The sequence below is a fragment of the Argopecten irradians genome, chromosome 15 (assembly GCF_041381155.1).
Source record: "Argopecten irradians isolate NY chromosome 15, Ai_NY, whole genome shotgun sequence".
Lineage (NCBI taxonomy): Eukaryota > Metazoa > Mollusca > Bivalvia > Pectinida > Pectinidae > Argopecten > Argopecten irradians.
Window position 1 is genome coordinate 2051350 of NC_091148.1, and position 25187 is coordinate 2076536.

The 25187-nt window shown below is 38.2% G+C and overlaps 1 protein-coding gene across 1 annotated transcript in view; it reads right to left on the minus strand.

Moving 5' to 3' along the window:
* Positions 1-7217: 7217 nt before the first annotated feature.
* The window catches only part of LOC138309005 (uncharacterized), a 28363-nt gene continuing 10393 nt past the window's right edge, over positions 7218-25187 (minus strand). The window contains exon 2 of the mRNA XM_069250095.1: positions 7218-8361. Coding sequence (XP_069106196.1) covers positions 7293-8361 — 1069 coding nt within the window. The 3' untranslated portion in view covers positions 7218-7292. The remainder of the gene's footprint in view (positions 8362-25187) is intronic.

A 25187-nucleotide genomic window follows, 5' to 3' on the forward strand; every position in this document is an offset into this window, starting at 1 on the left:
TAATACTGATATGACATTTTCCATGATGATGATACTGACATGACCTTGATCATGATGATACTGATACTGAGTTGACCTTGACCATTATGATACATAGATCACTTTGACCATGATAATACTTAAATGACCTTGACCATAATGATACTGAGATGACCTTGACCGTGATGATGATACTGAGATGACCTTGACCGTGATGATACTGAGATGACCTTGACTATGATGATTATACTAAGATGGCCTTGACCATAATGATGATACTGTGATGACCTTGACCATGATGATACTGAGATGACCGTGACTGTGATGATGATACTCAGATGACCTTGACTGTGATGATGATACTCAGATGACCTTGACCATGATGATGATACTTACATGATAACCTTGACATTGGTGATGATACTGGGATGACCTTAACCATGATGATGATACTGAGTTGACCTTGACCATTATGATACATAGATCATTTTGACCATGATAATACTTAGATGACCTTGACCGTGATGATGATACTAAGATAACCTTGACCTTGAAGATGATACTAAGATAAACCTTGACCTTGAAGATGACTGAGATGGATTATAAAAACCTTGACGGTATAAAGGATCCGAAATAAAATGATGATTCAAAGTAAAATGATATTTCTATGGAATATATAAAACAGCCTTTCTTTGTTCCAGTGGTCTGAAATGGATGATACAAATAGTTGTGTGTTAGAGGTGGAGGTAGAATTGGGTCGATGAAGGTGTGAAAAGTGATTTGTAATAGCCGTCTACCTGATCAAAGCGACAAAGTACGATTTCGAAAAAGAAAATCAAAATCCATTCCTAAACATTATTAATAAATTTATATGGCGGCCGCCATAGCGACAAACACATTTGTTCCGTTTGTGAGTCTAATACGCTTCCGTATGCCTATAAATCTATATGCATGGCTAAACATAATTTAATTTGAATTTCAGAAAGCTCAATACTTAGAGCAATTGTAAATTGTACGATTTCGAAAAAGAAAATCAAAAATCATTCATAAACGTTATTAATAAGTTTATATAGCGGCCGCCATACCGACAAACACATATTTCCCTTTGCGAGTCTAACACGCTTCCGTATGCCTATAAATCTATATGCATGGCTAAACATAATTTAATTTGAATTTCAGAAAACTCAATACTTGGAGCAATTGTAAATTGTTGAAATTCAGCTCAGCTGAATTATGAAATAAAACAATTATTCGAGTTTTAGATTGTTTGCACTCAAAGAAATATCCGTAGATACAGGATGGTTGGTTCTGAAGAGATGAGAGTTTAGGGGACTACACATACATTGGCATTTAGAACGTAGTTTTTGTACAGCAGGCTTTAGCTTAAAGATTATCAGAACGAAATTAGTTCGTAATCATGAAAAAAAAAAATCGTGTGAGTTCCCAGTCACCTAAAGTAAACCTGTTTATGTTCAAGACTTCTAGTTCACGTCAACGAACTAGCATTGCGATAATCAATTGTCTATAAATTAGTTCGTAATCATGAAGAAAAATTTCCGTGTGAGTTTCCCAGTCACCTTAGTAAACCTGTTTATGTTCTATCCACTTCTAGTTCACGTCAAATATTGCAATATCTATCTGTATATAAATGTAATGGGAGATAACTCGTCTGATCTTAAGCAATATTGACGTATATGTTTTGTAAAATAATGACTTCTGTTACGTTTGTGTGATACAAATGTAAATGTAGGCAGAGGTTATAGGGAGAATTTTGTGTCTTGTGTCAAATGGACAATGCAATAGTCCTGTGTGCAATGGACAATTCAATAGTCCTGTGTGAAATGAAGAATTCTGTAGTCTCGTGTTTAATGGACAATTTTGTGTCTTATGTTAAATGGAAAATTTTGTAATCCTGTGTAAAATGGGGAATTTTCTGTCTTGTGTGAAATAGTGAATTTTGTAGTCTTGTGAGTAATAGAGAATTTTATAGTCCTGTTTGAAATGAAGAATAATGTAGGCTTGTGTTAAATGGAGAATTTTGTGTCTTATGTTAAATGGAGAATTGTACATGTGTAGTCCTGTGTAAAATAGAGAATTGTGTAGTCCTGTGTAAAATGGGGAATTCAATAGTCTTGTGTAAAATGGAGAATTCTGTAGTCTCGTGATAAATGGAGAATTTGTGTCTTGTGTGAAATGGTGAATTTTATAGTCCTATGTGAAATGGAGAATTTTGTACTCTTGTGTTGAAAGTAGAATTTCGTTATCTGGGGCTATAGACATGTCATAAATAGGCGTGGTCACTACCAGTACCAGTAGGACTAATCTGGGCCTATAGACGTGTCATAAATATGCGTCATCACTACCAGTACCAGTAGGCCTAATCTGGGCCTATAGACGTGTCATAAATAGGCGTGGTCACTACCAGTACCAGTAGGCCTAATCTGGGCCTATAGACGTGTCATAAATAGGCGTGGTCACTACCAGTACCAGTAGGCCTAATCTGGGCCTATAGACGTGTCATAAATAGGCGTCGTCACTACCAGTACCAGTAGGCCTAATCTGGGCCTATAGACGTGTCATAAATAGGCGTCGTCACTACCAGTACCAGTAGGCCTAATCTGGGCCTATAGACGTGTCATAAATAGGCGTCGTCACTACCAGTACCAGTAGGCCTAATCTGGGCCTATAGACGTGTCATAAATAGGCGTCGTCACTACCAGTACCAGTAGGACTAATCTGGGCCTATAGACGTGTCATAAATAGGCGTCGTCACTACCAGTACCAGTAGGCCTAATCTGGGCCTATAGACGTGTCATAAATAGGCGTCGTCACTACCAGTACCAGTAGGCCTAATCTGGGCCTATAGACATGTCATAAATAGGCGTGGTCACTACCAGTACCAGTAGGCCTAATCTGGGCCTATAGACGTGTCATAAATAGGCGTCGTCACTACCAGTACCAGTAGGCCTAATCTGGGCCTATAGACGTGTCATAAATAGGCGTCGTCACTACCAGTACCAGTAGGCCTAATCTGGGCCTATAGACATGTCATAAATAGGCGTGGTCACTACCAGTACCAGTAGGCCTAATCTGGGCCTATAGACGTGTCATAAATAGGCGTCGTCACTACCAGTACCAGTAGGCCTAATCTGGGCCTATAGACATGTCATAAATAGGCGCGGTCACTACCAGTACCAGTAGGCCTAATCTGGGCCTATAGACGTGTCATAAATAGGCGTCGTCACTACCAGTACCAGTAGGCCTAATCTGGGCCTATAGACATGTCATAAAATACCAAGCGTCAGTCACTACCAGTACCAGTAGGCCTAATCTGGCCTATAGACGATGTGTCATAAATAGGCGTCGTCACTACCAGTACCAGTACTAATCTGGGCCTACATGTCATAATAGGCGTTAGTCACTACCAGTACCAGTAGTGTAATCTGGGCCTATAGACGTGTCATAAATAGCGTCGTCACTACCAGTACCAGTAGGCCTAATCTGGGCCTATAGACGTGTCATAAATAGGGCCGGCGTGGTCACTACCAGTACCAGTAGGCCTAATCTGGGCCTATAGACATGTCATAAATAGGCGTCGTCACTACCAGTACCAGTAGGCCTAATCTGGGCCTATAGACGTGTCATAAATAGGCGTGGTCACTACCAGTACCAGTAGGCCTAATCTGGGCCTATAGACGTGTCATAAATAGGCGTCACTACCCAGTACCAGTCTAATCTACCTATAGACATGTCAGTAGGCCACTATCAGTACCAGTAGCCTAATCTGGGCCTATAGACGTGTCATAAATAGGCGCGTTCACTACCAGTACCAGTTGTTCTAATCTGGGCCTATAGACATGTCATAGATAGGCGTCACTACCAGTACCAGTAGGCCTAATTTGGGCCTATAGACGTGTCATAAATAGGCGTCGTCACTACCAGTACCAGTAGGACTAATCTGGGCCTATAGACATGTCATAAATAGGCGTCGTCACTACCAGTACCAGTAGGACTAATCTGGGCCTATAGACGTGTCATAAATAGGCGTGGTCACTACCAGTACCAGTAGGCCTAATCTGGGCCTATAGACATGTCATAAATAGGCGTCGTCACTACCAGTACCAGTAGGCCTAATCTGGGCCTATAGACATGTCATAAATAGGCGCGGTCCACTACAGTACCAGTAGGCCTAATCTGGGCCTATAGACATGTCATAAATAGGCGTGGTCACTACCAGTACCAGTAGGACCTAATCTCGGGGCCTATAGACATGTCATAAATAGGCGTCGTCACTAGGCCAGTACCAGTACCAGTAGGACTAATCTGGGCCTATAGACGTGTCATAAATAGGCGTCGTCACTACCAGTACCAGTAGGCCTAATCTGGGCCTATAGACGTGTCATAAATAGGCGTCGTCACTTCCAGTACCAGTAGGACTAATCTGGGCCTATAGACATGTCATAAATAGGCGCGGTCACTACCAGTACCAGTTGTCTCTAATCTGCGGCACTATAGACATGTCATAGATAGGGTCGGTCACTACCAGTACCAGTAGGACTATATTTGTGCCTATAGACATGTCATAAGTAGGCGTGGTCACACTACAAGTACCAGTAGGCATAATCTGGGCCTAATAGACTATAGACATGTCATAAATAGGCGTGAGTCACTACCAGTACCAGTAGTTCTAATCTGGGCCTATAGGCATGTCATAAATAGGCGTCGTCACTACCAGTACCAGTAGTTTCTAATCTGGGGGCATGTCTAAATAGGCGAAGTCATCATAAATATCTGGGCCGACACTATATGGTCGTCACTACCCAGTACCCAGTAGGCCTAATCTGGGCCTATAGGCAATGTCGATAAATAGGCGTAGTCACAACCGGTCACACTACGAGTACCAGTAGGTCTAATCTAGGCCTCATAGACATGTCATAAATAGTCGTGGTCACTACCAGTACCAGTAGGCCTAAATCTGGGCCATACAGGCATGTCATAATAGGCCGCAGTTCAACTACCAGTACCAGTAGTTCATAATCTGGGCCTATAGGGTCGTGTCATAAATACGGCGCGTTCACTACCAATACCAGTAGGCCTAATCTGGGCCTATAGTGCCATGTCATAAATAGGCGCGTTCACTACCAATACCAGTAGTTCTAATCTGGGCCTATAGACATGGTCATAAATAGGCGCGCGTCACTACCAGTACCAGTAGGCCTAATCTGGGCCTATAGGGGACATGTCATAAATATGCGCGTCACTACCAGTACCAGTAGTTCTAATCTGGGTAGGCAAGTCCATAAATAGGTGTCGTCATTACCAGTACCAGTAGGTCACTAATCTGGGCCTAGTAGACATGTCATAAATAGGCGCGTCACTACCAGTACCAGTAGGCCTAATCTGGGCCTATAGACATTGTCATAAAAATAGGCGTCGTTCACTGCTACCCAGTACCAGTAGGCCTAAATCTGGGCCTATAGACATGTTATAAATAGGCGTGGTCACTACCAGTACCAGTAGTTCTAATCTGGGCCTATAGGCATGTCATAAATAGGCGCGTTCACTACCAGTACCAGTAGTTCTAATCTAGGCCAATAGGCATGTCATAAATAGGCGCGTCACTACCAGTACCAGTAGGTTCTAATCTGGGCCTATAGGCATGTCATAAAATAGGCGTACGTCACTACCAGTACCAGTAGGCCTAATCTGGGCCTATAGACGTGTCATAAATAGGCGTCGTCACTTCCAGTACCAGTAGGACTAATCTGAGCCTATAGACATGTCATAAATAGGCGTCACTACCAGTACCAGTAGGACTAATCTGGGCCTAGAGACGTGTCATGAATAGGCGTCGTCACTACCAGTAGGCCTAATCCGTGCCTATAGACATGTCATACATATTGCGTCGTCACTACCAGTACCAGTAGGCCTAATCTGGGCCTATAGTGTCATAAATAGGCGTCGGTCACTACCAGTACCAGTAGGCCTAATCTGGGCCTATAGACGTGTCATAAATAGGCGTCGTCACTACCAGTACCAGTAGCCTAATCTGGGCCTATAGACGTGTCATAAATAGGCGCGTCACTACACCAGTACCAGTAGGCCTAATCTGGGCCTATAGACATGTCATAAATAGGCGTCGTCACTACCAGTACCAGTAGGCCTAATCTGGGCCTATAGACGTGTCATAAATAGGCGTGCGGTCACTACCAGTACCAGTAGGCCTAATCTGGCCTATAGACGTGTCATAAATAGGCGCGTTCACTACCAGTACCAGTAGTTCTAATCTGGGCCTATAGACGCATGTCATAAATAGGGCGTCACTACCAGTACCAGTAGGCCTAATCTGGGCCTATAGACATGTCATAAATAGGCGCGTTCACTACCAGTACCAGTAGGCCTAATCTGGGCCTATAGACATCCATAAATAGGCTGGTCACTACCAGTACCAGTAGGCCTAATCTGGGCCTATAGACATGTCATAATAGGGCGTAGTCACTACCAGTACCAGTAGGCCTAATCTGGGCCTTATAGACATTCATAAATAGGCGTCAGTCACTACCAGTACCAGTAGGCCTAATCTGGGCCTATAGACAGTGTCATAAATAGGCGTCGTCACTACCAGTAGGCCTAATCTGGGCCTTTACTACGTTTTATAAATGGGTCAGTACAGTACCAGTAGTCTAATCTGGGCCTATAGGACATATCATAAATAGGCGCGGTCATTACCAGTACCAGTAGGCTAATCTAGGCCTATAATAAAAATGGCGGCTACTACCAGTACCGTGACTAATCTGGGGCTATATACATGTCATAAATAGGCGCGGTCACTACCAGTACCAGTAGGACTAATCTGGGCCTATAGGCATGAATCATAAATAGGCGTCGTCACTACCAGTACCAGTAGGACTAATCTGGGCCTATAGGCATGTCATAAATAGGCGCGGTCACTACCAGTACCAGTAGTTCTAATCTGGGCCTATAGGCATGTCATAAATAGGCGCGTTCACTACCAGTACCAGTAGTTCTAATCTAGGCCTATAGGCATGTCATAAATAGGCGCGTTCACTACCAGTAGTTCTAATCTGGGCCTATAGGCATGTCATGAATAGTATCTTCACCCGTCAACCATATCAAAGTTTCCACCCTACCCGATTAAAATATAATTAATAATGAAACAACTCTCTAAGTGATAGTACACAGTATACTAGAGCGAAATGACAGACAATGGAAGAACATAACATTTGATATACTTTATAATTTATGTTTGAAACACATATAGACAATACAGGATATTAAAGCAAATAAATATGTTACACTTTGTTTAAAAGGATTTGTTGTTGGATATGAAACAGTCGCTTGGCCTCCTTATATATTATCAAATCGGGCAACATAGCTTCCTGAACGTCTTTATCATCTCTTAGATGTATACGATTATCACCATCAGTATTTTCCTTGTTTGACCTATTGCCATTAGATTTCTGATATGTTGTATTGTTCACGTCGCTGTTCCTTTTTCTATGGCACTTGGTGAAAGGAAGGTCGAAAGCTTTTTCAAACATTAGCAAACTGCTTTCCACATCTGAAGCGAGGCCGACCACGGCGAACCAATCAGAGAGGTGTTTGACCATGTAGCTCGTGATATCACTTACATCTGTGTCACTTAATGCTTCACCCAGCATTAGTTTTTGCCGGTACCAGCAAGGATTTCTCTGATCCTGAGCATAACTTGTGGAATTCTGTTTATGGAGATATTTAAAATGTTTTGATTTTTCATGAGAACACATTTCTGGTGTAAACAGTAAATGGTAGAATAAAGCACCTTTTTGTAATAAAATCCATTCCTTCAAGGAAATAGACTGGGACAGAAACAAATAACACCTTTCGTGGTGGGGGTTGACATTACAGAAATCATAACCCGAGATCGCTAACGTCAACGGATCGTGCATAAGGATAAAATGTGCACATCTAGTGTTCAGATTGTCACAAGCACCAAACGAATAAGGACCGCGATGAATTTTCATCCCTTCCTTAAATTTCATGGAATCTTTAGTTCCCGCGTCCCACAACAATCGATTTTGCACGTGCATTAGCGGTGACATGGGCAAGTCTTTAGTATAGGCTATATTGGACAGACACGTGTGGACCAGACCATCTTCTTTAGAGAACTCTTGTTGCAGAAACACTAATGAAGACTCCGAGATGTTAGTGGATTTTCGAAGATACACATTTGGCAAGAATTTGTCTGCGTGTTTCTGGAGCCAAGGAACTTTGGAGGAAACTGTCCGTCTGTAGACGTCAACCCTGGCGTATTCCGAGGTCTGTCTTCTCTTGACAAGGCTGTGGAGCGAGCGAACAAGGCGTCGGAGTTGAACGTCGTTTCTGGAATGAGAATGGAGAGGGATTAATATAGTGCTCTAGAAATATATATTATATTGTTGGGCACATTATTTTTATAAATATTAAAAACTCAGTTCAATGTAACAAAATGTAACAACGTCGTATTTCATTATACGTAACTTCACTTTGGTGACGTCGTATTTATTTGCCAAGTCTGTATTTAAAACCGATTAAAGACTTTAAAACTGGTTCGTGATTTTGAGCCCTGGCGTGATCTAGTTCGTGATTTTGGACCCAGGTCTGATCTGGTTCGTGATTTTGGACCCAGGTCTGATCTGGTTCGTGATTTTGGACCCAGGTCTGATCTGATTCGTGATTATGGACCCTGATGTGACCTGGTTCATGATTTAGGACCCTGATGTGACCTGGTTCATGATTTTGGACCCTGGTGTGATCTTGTACGTGATTTTGGGCCCTAGTCTGATCATATACATGACTGGCAGACATCCAGGTGAGCTGTCCAGCGTCTATATACATGACTGGCAGACATCCAGGTGAACTGTCCAGTGTCTACATACATGACTGGCAGACATCCAGGTGAGCTGTCCAGCGTCTATATACATGACTGGCAGACATCCAGGTGAGCTGTCCAGCGTCTATATACATGACTGGCAGACATCCAGGTGAGCTGTCCAGCGTCTATATACATGACTGGCAGACATCCAGGTGAGCTGTCCAGCGTCTATATACATGACTGGCAGACATCCAGGTGAGCTGTCCAGCGTCTATATACATGACTGGCAGACATCCAGGTGAGCTGTCTATCTGTTACCTATCATAGTATGAGTTGTTTGACATTTCTTTCCTTTATTAACGCTCCGCTGATGAATTTTCTATCGACATTTAATTTTGTCCACAATAGAAAATGCAATACAACTAACCTCTTTATTGGAAATCTTTAATTTGACATTTAAAAAAACGTGTATAAAAATTGCACTATTACATGATCTATAGATAAAGCGAAATACAATACAAGTATTTGTTTGTCTCAAACAACATCTGCTTATCAACTAAACGTCAGGTTAGGGTTAGCCTCGAAATAAGAGTCAGATTGGCAATTTGGCGCCGAGACACCATCAAATTATCAGGAAACCTAACAAGTGTCGGTTGCCACCCAGCAGTTTTATAAGTTTTATGAGTTAGCAAAGTAAACAAAAATATATTTAATGCCTGCATCTATATCTTATTGACATACTTGTTGGTTTTATTCATATAGCATAATTACATATTCTCTAAGACAGCATAAGTAACGTCAGTGATAGTAACCCCTGAAGTATCGAGCATGGTCCAGAGGTGGATATAACGTCAGTGATAGTAACCCCTGGAGTATCGAGATGGTCCAGGGGTGGATATAACGTCAGTGATAGTAACCCCTGGAGTATCGAGGATGGTCCAGGGGTGGATATAACGTCAGTGATAGTAACCCCTGGAGTATCGAGGATGGTCCAGGGGTGGATATAACGTCAGTGATAGTAACCCCTGGAGTATCGAGGATGGTCCAGAGGTGGATATAACGTCAGTGATAGTAACCCCTGGAGTATCGAGGATGGTCCAGAGGTGGATATAACGTCAGTGATAGTAACCCCTGGAGTATCGAGATGGTCCAGAGGTGGATATAACGTCAGTGATAGTAACCCCTGGAGTATCGAGGATGGTCCAGGGGTGGATATAACGTCAGTGATAGTAACCCCTGAAGTATCGAGGATGGTCCAGAGGTGGATATAACGTCAGTGATAGTAACCCCTGGAGTATCGAGGATGGTCCAGGGGTGGATATAACGTCAGTGATAGTAACCCCTGGAGTATCGAGGATGGTCCAGGGGTGGATATAACGTCAGTAATAGTAACCCCTGGAGTATCAAGGATGGTCCAGGGGTGGATATAACGTCAGTAATAGTAACCCCTGGAGTATCAAGGATGGTCCAGGGGTGGATATAACGTCAGTGATAGTAACCCCTGGAGTATCGAGGATTCTCCAGGGGCGGATAAAACGACAGTGGTAGTAACCCCTGGAGTATCAAGGATGGTCCAGGTGTGGATAAAACGTCAGTAATAGTAACCCCTGGAGTATCGAGGATGGTCCAGAGGTAGATATAACGTCAGTGATAGTAACCCCTGAAGTATCGAGATGGTCCAGAGGCAGATATAAAGTCATTGATAGTAACCCCTGCAGTATCGAGGATGGTCCAGAAGTATATATAACGTCAGTGATAGTAACCCCTGGAGTATCGAGGATGGTCCAGGGGTGGATATAACGTCAGTAATAGTAACCCCTGGAGTATCAAGGATGGTCCAGGGGTGGATATAACGTCAGTAATAGTAACCCCTGGAGTATCAGAGGTAGATATAACGTCAGTGATAGTAACCCCTGGAGTATCGAGGATGGTCCAGGGGTGGATATAACGTCAGTAATAGTAACCCCTGGAGTATCGAGGATGGTCCAGGGGTGGATATAACGTCAGTAATAGTAACCCCTGGAGTATCGAGGATGGTCCAGAGGTAGATATAACGTCAGTGATAGTAACCCCTGGAGTATCGAGGATGATCCAGAGGTTGATATAACGTCAGTGATAGTAACCCCTACGATATCGAGGATTCTCCAGGGGCGGATAAAACGACAGTGGTAGTAACTCCTGGAGTATCGAGGGAATGTTACACGCATCAGGGTCTGCACTTTCACCAAATTGTTTCCGAATGTTTCTGGAGTGAACATCGTTCACCAAATTGTTTCCGAAGGTGAATGGAGTAAATATCCGTCACCAAATTGTTTTCGAAGGTGAATGGAGTAAACATCTTTCACCAAATTGTTTCCGAAGGTGAATGGAGTAAACATCTTTCACCAAATTTTTTCCGAATGTGAATGGAGTAAACATCTTTCACCAAATTTTTTCCGAAGGTGAATGGAGTAAAATCTTTCACCAAATTGTTTCCGAAGGTGATTGGAGTAATCATCCATCACCAAATTGTTTTCGAAAGTGAATGGCGTAAACATCTTTCACCAATTTTTTTCCGAAGGTGAATGGAGTGAACATCCCTTGTCACCAAATTGTTTTTGTATGTGAATACGGTTTGACAAGTATTATAAGACTTGATCAGCGGGTAAACAGTCTTTTAGGTGTAAGACTAGGTTATATCTAAGTCAGGCAGCCTGCGAGGTAATATAAACAGGCTAATCAACTCAATAAAGAATCTTTAGTGCATGAATTCGATAACATTTAAAAAGTGAGCCGGTCCGGGTTTTCAGAATTAATTACTTATGCCATGACATGACATTTACAATATAAATGCATTAAGGATCACGACTTCTCGTAAGTTTTTTTTTTTCTGACTTAAATGTGAGTTTATCAAATGATCGGTCAGATATACACGTTGTACGTTATTTAACAGACAGACAACATCACGTATTTAGATCATACCTAAGACAAACGGAGGCAATACCTTCAAAATGACTTGAATAGCTGGATAGGTTTATTCACACACGCAATACATTTTATACAGGTGAAGCCATCTTTGAATCTACCCAGTTAGTATCATGTTGACAACAGTCTCCCGAAACATACATACATTCATCACACAATCATTGTATACAGCGAAGTCTTTGAATCCTGAGGGAACGTTGATAAAAGGTCACTAATTTCTCCTCGCAAAGGTCATTTCCGGCTGACGAGCGTGTTGGGTATATAACAAAAACTCTATGATACTATGTTCAAGAACGTATATAGATCTCTTACAAATCCTTGGTGTGTTTGTAGAGAGTTCAGAGAAACGTTTTGTATCAGTCCGAGTGATTACTCAATAATAATCAGTTCATGTCGAATGTTTTTCGCACAGGGGGCCAACTCAATGTAAATGGATGTTGTCATAATTTTTTTTTGTATTTGGTGGACGGACTGATGAATATATATAACAGTCATATGATTTTTTTTCAGAAAATACGAGATTTAAAAAATTAAAAAGAGTATGATAAAGCGAGAATGATAAAGTGAGTATGATATAGCGGGGTATGATAAAATGAGTACTATATCTAGGGAGTGCTCTGTAACGGAGTACTACAGCGTCTTGGATCCCCTCCTGTGGATTTATCCCTGGCTTGACACGTTGGTACAGTGAACCAGTGATCGCACCTGTCGGATCCTCTCGGGATCCCCTATTGTAGATGTTTTATTCAGCTGTCAAAAACTGCTTATGCCTATCAATGCCACCAAGCTTGTCAGCTTAGAGGGGCCCGCCAAGGGGTAATCCCTCCAATTAAAGGCCTGTTGTGTCAGCCAGGGTAGATTAACAGGCGAAATACATTCCTATTTGACATCGAAACATTATAACTGGATTTAAACTAGTTGACATCTGGGTAAATATAGAGAATCGATGTAAACGCCCCACTGTGAACCCTCAGCCAAGTGTCAAGGTATATTTATAAATACGGATGTTGAAAGTCACAGAGTACAGAGACCAACATGTTAGGAAAGTAGCTAAAACAGAGTCAATAAATCGAGTGGAAAGTAAAATCCATGTCTAATACAACATTTACCGTCCGAGCTAAAACAGAGTCATTAAATAGAATAGAAAGTAAAATCCAGGTCTTATACAACATTTACCGTCCGATCGCGAGCTAAAACAAGAGTCAATAAATCGAATAGAAAATAAAATCCAGGTCTATGTAATAAAACATTTATTATCCGGGTCTAATACAACATTTACCGTCCGAGCTAAAACAGAGTCAATAAATCGAGTGGAAAGTAAAACCCAGGTCTATATAATACAACATTTATTGTCCGAGCTAAAATACATGTAGAGTCAATAAATCGAGTGGAAAGTGAAACCCAGGTCTATATAATGCAACATTTACAGTCCGAGCTTAAACAGAGTCAATAAATCGAGTGGAAAGTGAAACCCATGTCTATATATTGCAACATTTACAGTCCGAGCTTAAACAGAGTCAATAAATCGAGTGGAAAGTGAAACCCAGGTCTATATAATGCAACATTTACAGTCCGAGCTTAAACAGAGTCAATAAATTAAGATGGTAACCACAGTTAACCTCGGATTGAACTTAAAGACACGAATAAAGTAACACTATGGAACGAGAACTGATATTGACTATAGCAAATATCCACGAGTATCCCGACATATTGTGTTATAATATACTTCAGTGTCGTATATGTCATATCATATATATACATAGTGTATGTAAGCTAACCATACCTGTAGTCTACCTGTCATATCATATATATATACATAGTGTATGTAAGCTAACCATACCTGTAGTCTACCTGTCATATTATATGTATACATAGTGTATGTAAGCTAACCATACCTGTAGTCTACCTGTCATATTATATGTATACACAGTGTATGTAAGCTAACCATACCTGTATACCCAGTGTATGTAAGCTAACCATACATGTAGTCTACCTGTCATATTATATGTATACATAGTGTATGTAAGCTAACCATACATGAAGTCTACCTGTCATATCATATGTATACATAGTGTATGTAAGCTAACCATACCTGTATACCCAGTGTATGTAAGCTAACCATACATGTAGTCTACCTGTCATATTATTTGTATACACAGTGTATGTAAGCTAACCAGGTATCTGTCATATCATATGTATACACAGTGTATGTAAGCTAACCATACATGTAGTCTACCTGTCATATCATATGTATACACAGTGTATGTAAGCTAACCATACATGTAGTCTACCTGTCATATCATATGTATACACAGTGTATGTAAGCTAACCATACATGTAGTCTACCTGTCATATCATATGTATACACAGTGTATGTAAGCTAACCATACATGTAGTCTACCTGTCATATTATATATATACACAGTGTATGTAAGCTAACCATACCTGTAGTCTATCTGTCATATTATATATATACACAATGTATGTAAGCTAACCATACCTGTAGTCTACCTGTCATATCATATGTATACCCAGTGTATGTAAGCTAACCATACCTGTAGTCTACCTGTCATATTATATGTATACACAGTGTATGTAAGCTAACCATACATGTAGTCTACCTGTCATATTATATGTATACATAGTGTATGTAAGCTAACCATACCTGTAGTCTACCTGTCATATCATATGTATACACGGTGTATGTAAGCTAACCATACCTGTAGTCTTCCTGTCATATTATGTATATATACACCGTATGTAAGCTAACCATACCTGTAGTCTACCTGTCATATTATATATATATACACCGTATGTAAGCTAACCATACCTGTAGTCTACCTGTCATATCATATGTATACACAGTGTATGTAAGCTAACCATACATGTAGTCTACCTGTCATATTATATATTTATACACCGTATGTAAGCTAACCATACCTGTAGTCTACCTGTCATATCATATGTATACACAGTGTATGTAAGCTAACCATACCTGTAGTCTACCTGTCATATTATATGTAACACAGTGTATGATAGCTAACCATACATGTAGTCTACCTGTAATATTATATATATATATATATATATATACACCGTATGTAAGTTGACCATACATGTAGTCTACCTGTTAAATCATATGTATACACAGTGTATGGACATTTAAGTTTACCATACATGTAGTCTACCTGTTAAATCATAAAAAATATCAAAGAAACACAATTTAACAAAGCATGACAATTTATTGACTCAAGCCCTATCCGGGCCTCGAATGTCATCGGATGTGGCGCAGTGGTAGAAGGCGCAGCTATGTTTGGGTAGGCGATTGGGTGCCGTAGATCGTGAGTTCGAGGCCCGGATAGGGCTTGAGTCAATAAATTGTCATGCTTTGTTAAATTGTGTTTCTTTGATATTTGTTAAATCATATGTATACACAGTGTATGTACATGTAAGTTGACCATACATGTAGTCTAACTGCCATATTATGTCATTTTATATATATATATACAGTGTATGTAAACTAACCATACTTGGAGTCTACCTGTCATGTTATATATATACACGCAATGTACGTAAGCTAACCATACATGTAGCCTATCTGTCATATTATATGCACATGTACTGAATACACGGCTAATGGAAGTTGACAATGCTATTTTACTATCCTAGATATAAAGGATAGCCCGTGCCCCTCCTCAGTAAATGTCATGTCCGTTTACACCAACGCGCTCAAGTGGGAACCTCGGAAATAAGAACTAGGAGGTAGGAAAAAAATGGCAGATATTTCAGTAGATAGGAACTGTCAGAATGTCCAAACTAGCTCGTGAAACATTTGCCAGCACGTGGCGTTATCGGGATGACGCCGGAATTGCGATAGGCATGCTGGGAAATAAAAACCGTATGGTGTAGAGCACCATTTGACATGTAGATATATATATCGCCCCCTTTTGTGTTGATATTGGACAGTTTGGATAATTTATCTTGATTTCAGCGCTGACAGAATCGCGGAATTATGTAGGCGATGTAAACTATACCTAAAGACCCTCCTCAATACGCGTATTTGTATTCTCCAGGGGTTACTATCACTGTCGTTATATCTACCCCATCCTCGATACTTGAGGGGTTACTATCACTGTCGTTATACCCACCCAATCCTCGATACTCCAGGAATTACTATCACTGTCGTTATATCTACCTCATCCTCGATACTTGAGGGGTTACTATCACTGTCGTTATACCCACCCAATCCTCGATACTCCAGGGGTTATTATCACTGTCGTTATACCAATAATTGGAAGGCTTTGTGACCTGACAGGATTATGCTTTGGTGTCATTATAAACAGTTTGCCTTAGTTGTGAGATAGATCAAAAAAAGTTATTATTCAAAGATAAAAAAATACCAAGTTTTTTATAAATGCATCTGATAGTTAGCGAATTGAATAAAACATTAAACGAAACAAATATTGCACTTGCATGTGTTTGTTTCGCTAAGACGAAATATTGACCATATAAACATATGACACTGGTCATGAATATAAAGACATTTCATCTCTTATATCCAAGAATCTTTTCAATCTAAACAATCCATTATTCTAAAATCAATACAATAAGTTACCGTGTCAGAGGAAATTAAAATGGTGGTTACATTGTGGCGTAACGCACTCGTGTGACCCGCGGTCTGGTGCAAAGTAATTAGGCCTAAAAACAGGCCTTAATCTGTACAGTAAACGCCAGGTTTGTCAATATAGGGCCTTTCTCTATCAGCAGGCACGGGTTAGCCTTAAATACGCAGTCAAACCATGGCCGTTTCTAAGATGCTTTAATCTAGAGAGTCCCTGAATGTCCTCGTAATATCTACCACACTATCGGACGGTAGAACAATATAAGTTATATGTGCCGTAATTGGGACAACACATCGACATTTTTTCATTTTTTTTTTATTGAAAACCGTAACGTTTGAGGGATTCAGCGGTGGAAACCATTTAATGGCATGGACAATAGGCCATGGGCTAGGAGGGTCCCACATGCACCCCCCCCAAACCTCCGAACCAATATTTTTCTGAACCCTTATGACCCACTGATCACAAATCCAAATGTTAACATTGCATAAGTTGGGATGAACTTCCGGTTATGACGTCATCAAGATGGCCGCCATCTCGAATTTCACTAAAAATTGAAAAATAGTCATAACATTAACATTTTTCAACCGAAGTAGACAAATGAGGTACCAAAATGACCACAATAGAACAACAAATACATATCAGGACCAAAAAATCCAATATATGTAGTGATTTCTACGCAGGAAATGAAAAAATCGGATTTAAAGCTCAAAAATGGTGATTTTTCAGCAAATTTTTCATATTTTGTTTGACGCAGCAAAAATGTTTCCCAACAGCAATCTATTATTTCTAATAAGTTTTTTGACCACTTGTCAATCAGTTTAAGCAACAAAAACAACCAAAACCAATGTTAACATCGTATAAGTTCCGGTTATGACGTCATCAAGATGGCCACCATCTCGAATTTCACTGAAAAATGAAAAATAGTCATAACATTGGCATTTTTCAACTGAAGTAGACAAATGAAGTATCAAAATGACCACAATAGAACAACAAATACATGTCGTGACCAAATAAGCCAATATATGTAGTGATTTGAACGCAGGAAATGAAAAAAATAATATTTTAAGCTCAAAAATGGTAATTTTTCAGCATTTTTTCATATTTGGCTTGACGCAGCAAAATTGTTTCCCAACAACAAATTGTTATTCACAATCAGTTATTTGAACTCTTATCAATCTGTTAAAAAACAACAACAACAAAAATATATAGAAATGCAAAAGAGAATTGTTATACCATCATTTGGTTTACAAAACATCACCGGATGCGGCATATGATTGTTATTTTTTTCCAAACCGCTAACACTACAGTTTCCTGGTGTATTGGAATTTCCTGAATATAACATTGGCTATTGACGATTTATATCTTAACAAATTTGAATTTAAAGTTGGCTGAATATCTAAGTGGGACTTCAAAATAATCCATTTTCATGCTCGAAATTTTGTAGACTAGTAGCCTCTCAAACTGAATTATTACAGCAAAACGCTAACTAATAGCTATAGGGTATCAAATTAAAGTTCCGTAAATACCATGACACTTTTCGAAACATATTGTGTCTTTTAGAATGAGCACATCCATTGTTTATTTCCTGTGTATAACGCAAGATATAAGATGGTTACTACAGTGTCACATATTTCTTTCACTAGTTCTTAATGCTAATCATTTTCGTTGTGCGTGCTTTCTCGCCAGAGTGTCGTCTTCGACCTCGGTGACCTGATGTGACATTACATTACCGGGTTAGCATCGTGGTTCTAACTTGTCAACTGTCCATGGTCAGAGTTAAGATCAGAAACATCGGCTTCAGGGATGTGGGAGCTCTTCCTGTTTCCAACCTAGTTTCACCTAGATTCACATACCGTATATGATGTTCCAGACTTCCCCGGCATGATGGAAAAGACACCAGATCAACATTCTGTGGAGAGTTGAGTTGGTTCTCCTTAATTCGTATGAAGCACAATTCCTAATTCTTGTGAACCTCAGTGACCATAGGTGGCACAGGTGGATTCTTTGAGGTCATAAATGAGGTCTGCAGTGAAGTTTTCTCTCTTTGCCAATTCTGGAAAGCACTTTAGAGAACTTTTTACTGGAGAGTCTTCAATGGTCTCTTTGCGCATACACCAGATGTGACACAACCAGCACCTTCAAGGGAGTGGGAAAAGTCAGACCAATGAAAAACATTTAACATTTATGCCCTCATTAATGACCTCGATGATATCACCAGTGCCATTTATGGTTGCACGAGGGTCCACCAAGATTGATGAATAGTACTTCATACGAATTATGGAGTTATGTGCTTAAGAGAACCAATTCCACCATTGGAAGAATGTGCATCTGGTGTAATTTCCATTATGCCGGAGAAGTCTGAAACAGCATATACGTACGATATGTTAGAATCTGAAAGAGATCCCACATCCCTGAACCTGTTGTTCCTGATATGAACTCTGGTCATGGATGGGTCATAAAAGGCTAGAACAACACTGGTTATGCAGTGTCACATTTCGACGAATTGAATACTGATATCTCGAGTACTCTGATTCGGACTGCATGTACCAGCTACCAGATATGCCGCGTCTCTTCAGTGGATAGGTCAGTGAGGCGAGAAAGCACGCACAATGATAATGGTTATCATTGAGAACCAGTGAAAGACATATTAGTGATATTGTAGTAACCATATGGCATTTTGCTTATGCTATGCATAGGAAATAAACAATGAATGTGCTCATTTTCAAAGACACAAACGCTTTGGGAACTGTTAATGATATTAATGGATACACAGGCTTAGCTTAGGTTACATTTGTTACGCTATCAGTAGGTGTTGTGTTATTTTTGAGACGCTGCTAATCTATCAAATTGAGGGTATAACAATAATTCTTTTTTTGCATTTCTATATATTTTTGTTGTTGTTGTTTTAACAGATTGATAAGAGGTCAAATAACTGATTGTGAATAACAATTTGTTGTTGGGAAACAATTTTGCTGCGTCAAGCCAAATATGAAAAAATGCTGAAAAATTACCATTTTTGAGCTTAAAATATTATTTTTTTCATTTCCTGCGTTCAAATCACTACATATATTGGCTTATTTGGTCACGACATGTATTTGTTGTTCTATTGTGGTCATTTTGATACCTCATTTATCTACTTCAGTTGAAAAATGCCAATGTTATGACTATTTTTCATTTTTCAGTGAAATTCGAGATGGTGGCCATCTTGATGACGTCATTACCGGAACTTATACGATGTTAACATTGGTTTTGGTTGTTTTTGTTGCTTAAACTGATTGACAAGTGGTCAAAAAACTTATTAGAAATAATAGATTGCTGTTGGGAAACATTTTTGCTGCGTCAAACAAAATATGAAAAATTTGCTGAAAAATCACCATTTTTGAGCTTTAAATCCGATTTTTTCATTTCCTGCGTAGAAATCACTACATATATTGGATTTTTTGGTCCTGATATGTATTTGTTGTTCTATTGTGGTCATTTTGGTACCTCATTTGTCTACTTCGGTTGAAAAATGTTAATGTTATGACTATTTTTCAATTTTTAGTGAAATTCTAGATGGCGGCCATCTTGATGACGTCATAACCGGAAGTTCATCCCAACTTATGCAATGTTAACATTTGGATTTGTGATCAGTGGGTCATAAGGGTTCAGAAAAATATTGGTTCGGAGGTTTGGGGGGGGGGGTGCATGTGGGACCCTCCTAGCCCATGGCCTACAAGCATTATGATGCTTTATACACATTTGCAACAACACAGATTTTATGCCCTCTAATAATTATTGCTTTTTATGTTTTATGCATGTTTCTATAAAACAAATGTTTAGTAATGAAACAGAATTTTGGAATAGAAACATATTGGACTAAAATGTCTAATCATTATGTAGTCCGCTAAACCTGCCTATATTATTAGGCTTTTTTATTTTCTATTTTTTTGTCTTATATATATTAAGCGGAAATTTTTTTAAAAACGCCAAATAATATAGGCAGGTTTAGCGGACTAATCTTTATGCATTAAAACTACACGTAATACCTAACATTTCAAGGTGTTTCCTACATTACAGTTGCATCTAGTATGTTGTATTACCAGGTACTTTCCAGTTTCATTAGCAAGATATTTTATGCAATGAACATAATTTTAAACACTCAAAAAGGGACACAATATAGATAAATGTATACTACAGCCTCCCAAACATACGTGATACTCACGTCACACAACACATTATATACACAGGCGCTTCGCTCTAAAGGCATTTTTGTCACTATATATATATATATAATACTGTGCCAGTATTACATATATGGAGAGAGGAGAAAATGTCTAAAGAGTCAAATGCCTGTGTTGTATATAGAAGCAGTTCTCACTGACTATATCCCCCTATCTATCTGTCCTACATCACAACCATTCGTACCGCCTCGCACACATGCCACAACGCTATTCTGGTGTGTGCAGCACTGTCATTTGTGAGATCTTCCAGAAATTCCAGTTTGACAAATTAAAGCGGATGCTTTCTACTTGAGGATTTTCAGTCTGACTGAGTACAGCTGATATCTCTGACACTGAAGCTTTTAGCCCTTATCTTGTTAAAAATCAGTCCATGTGGTAAGTCATTTTAAATGTCGGGATTTAGAATTCTGTCAGCATCGTTTGACTGGTGTGTGGTGCTTTACACAAACTCTAACCTTGTGTTTATAATATTACAGTAATAAATATATAGTAATTTCTAATCCACCAGATAGACACTCACTTCGCCCATGTAATATTCAGCGCTTGTCAGCTATGAAAGCCATTGTCACGTCACGATAAAAGCAATGACCTCACGTCAGGATTCGAAGATACCTTGACAGAATACTTGGCGGCAGATATTGAGCAAATGTTTCACGAAATAGAGGCTGTAGTTTGTAGTATCTTCATTGTGGAGATTTTAGATTTTTGCCCGGAAAGAATTGCAATGATAATACAATATTTTAGGTCTCGTTTCCGTTTTCATGACATTTTATATATTTATATTTCATTTTCTGTTTGGCACTTGTTTGGAATATGACATTATGATACGGTAAACGCCATTTTGTGGGGTTTTAAGTTATTAATGATGCGCTGGTTTTAGGTATGACACTTAAATTAATTCTTGTTGTCACCACAATATAAATTATATATATATTTTTTATAAATACATACTTGCCTTTGGTCACACAAGTATTACACGTTATATACGTATTCTGTATATCCCATAATTAACAGCGAGATGTGACACACGTGCAGATGTTCTACCTATCATGGATATGAGGTGACGACACAGGTTATCCGTAAAATCCGCGGAAGAATATCGCAAGCGGAAGAAAGTTGGTGTGTAGGCTTTGTATGATAAGTTTTATATAATAAGGTTTTATATATCAAGGTAGTGTATAATAAGGTTTTCTATTTAAGGTTTTGTATAATAAGGTTTTCTATTTAAAGCTTTGTATAATAAGGCTTTGTATAATAAGGTTTTGTATAATAAGGTTTTGTGTAATAAGGTTTTGTATAATTAAGTTTTGTATAATAAGGTTTTGTATAATAAGGTTTTATATAATTAAGTTTTGTTTAATAAGGTTTTATATAAATAAGGTATTGTATAATTAGGTTTAGCGTAATAAGGTTTTATATATAATAAGGTATTGTATAATTAGGTTTAGCGTAATAAGGTTTTATATAATAAGGTATTGTATAATTAGGTTTAGCGTAATATGGTTTTATATAATAAGGTATTGTATAATTAGGTTTAGCGTAATATGGTTTTATATAATAAGGTATTGTATAATAAAGTTTAGTGTAATAAGGTTTTGTATAATAAGGTTTTGTATAATAAGGTTGTGTATAATAAAGTTTAATGTAATAAGGTTTTGTATAATAAGGTTTTGTGTAATAAGGTTTTGTTTTATTATGTTTTGTATTATAAGGTTTTGTACTGGATGAATTTTATAAGGTTTTGTACTGGATGAATTTTATACAATCTATCATTTGTAATAAGACTTTGTATAACAAGGTTTGTTAACAGGTGATTTCTATATAATCCATCACTTATAATAAGGTTTGTTTTGTGATAAGATTTTCTGCCAGGGATTTCCCCGAATATCCGGCAATGTTTTATTAACATAATAGTGGATATGAAGCCGAGATCGACCTGTAATTTTCTACTTTGTATTGAAGAGTTTTATTAAAATACCTTCACCGATAACCGTAGCTATGAAGTAAATATAGTGTGCATTTTATCCTAAATAAACATTGACTCATCTCCGGTGAAGTCCTACCAGGCACACAATAAAACGGAATGGATAATATTAAATTAATAATGTATTTTAAAATGATAAATATAGAAATGTAAAAGGCTTTTTTGATGAAATAGAATTAGTAAATACATAGAGAGTGAAAGTTTAATATCATAACCAACGATAAACCTGTTTATGAATGTAGAGATTTTACGCCCAAACATTCCACCACTAAAAACAATTGCAATGTGTCACTATCCTTAAGAATTAAATATCTGTATCTATTGATTAGTCAAAGGCTGTGTCAGCCCAAGCAATCCTATACACTCACTGCCTGTTTGGTCTTACTGAAAATCTCGGCCTAAAAGACCAAAGGCTACATCATGTGGATCTCATGTTCAACTTACATTTTATATGTCATACAACATCATGTGAACCTCATGTTAAACTTACATTTATACGTCACACAACATCATGTGAACCTCATGTTAAACTTACATTTTATACGTCACACAACATCATGTGAACCTCATGTTAAACTTACATTTTATACGTCACACAACATCATGTGAACCTCATGTTAAACTTACATTTTATATGTCACACAACATCATGTGAACCTCATGTTAAACTTACATTTTATACGTCATACAACATCATGTGTACCTCATGTTAAACTTACATTTTATATGTCACACAACATTATGTGTACCTCATGTTAAACTTACATTTTATACGTCACACAACATCATGTGAACCTCATGTTAAACTTACATTTTATACGTCACACAACATCATGTGAACCTCATGTTAAACTTACATTTTATACGTCACACAACATCATGTGAACCTCGAGTTAAAATTACATTTTATACGTCACACAACATCATGTGAACCTCATGTTAAACTTACATTTTATACGTCACACAACATCATGTGAACCTCATGTTAAACTTACATTTTATACGTCACACAACATCATGTGAACCTCATGTTAAACTTACATTTTATACGTCACACAACATCATGTGAACCTCATGTTAAACTTACATTTTATACGTCACACAACATCATGTGAACCTCATGTTAAACTTACATTTATACGCCATACAACATCATGTGTACCTCATGTTAAACTTACATTTTAAACGTCATACAACATCATGTGAACCTCATGTTAAACTTACATTTTATACGTCACACAACATCATGTGAACCTCATGTTAAACTTACATTTATACGTCACACAACATCATGTGAACCTCATGTTAAACTTACATTTTATACGTCACACAACATCATGTGAATCTCATGTTAAACTTACATTTTTATACGTCACACAACATCATGTGAACCTCATGTTAAACTTACATTTTATACGTCACACAACATCATGTGAACCTCACGTTAAACTTACATTTTATACGTCACACAACATCATGTGAACCTCATGTTAAACTTACATTTTATACGTCACACACCATCATGTGAACCTCATGTTAAACTTACATTTTATACGTCACACAAAACAAATCATGTGAACCTCATGTTAAACTTACATTTTATATGTCACACAACATCATGTGAACCTCATGTTAAACTTACATTTTATACGTCACACACCATAATGTGAACCTCATGTTAAACTTACATTTTATATGTCACACAACATCATGTGAACCTCATGTTAAACTTACATTTTATACGTCACACAACATCATGTGAACCTCATGTTAAACTTACATTTTATACGTCACACAACATCATGTGAACCTCATGTTAAACTTACATTTTATACGTCACACAACATCATGTGAACCTCATGTTAAACTTACATTTTATACGTCACACAACATCATGTGAACCTCATGTTAAACTTACATTTTATACGTCACACACCATCATGTGAACCTCATGTTAAACTTACATTTTATACGTCACACAATGTGATTTGTATTTGTTACTCAAAAATAAAGACAGCCTTAAGTAGAGCAATGGAATGAGTACATAGCATAAAGGAAACATAGTTACATGGAAATCTTAATCAGAAAAAAAAGCTTATATCTCGTGTTTTATTGGCATGATGCTGAAATTTTACAGTTTTGTTCATACTGAACCTTTACAGGTAACTTGTTTGTACATGCTGAACCTTTACAGGTAATTTGTTTGTTTATACTGAATTTTTACAGGTAATTTGTTTGTTCATACTGAATCTTTACAGGTAATTTGTTTGTTCATACTGGACATGTACAAGTAATATTGCAGGTGTCCGATTTCTCTAAATGAAATAATTTTTTTTTTGCCAAAATGAGTTAGAAAGTGAAGTACATTTTCTTTATGTCTGTCCCACATATAATGACGAATGAATCTGTTTCTTCCAATGAGTAACTATGGTGATTTTAAAAACTGTGATAGTGATGCCAAATTCAATTTCTTAATGGAAAATCTTGATATTCAGTATTTATTAGCAAAGACAGTGATTTTAGTGTTACGCAAAAGAAGATTGTTTATTAACTAATTTTAC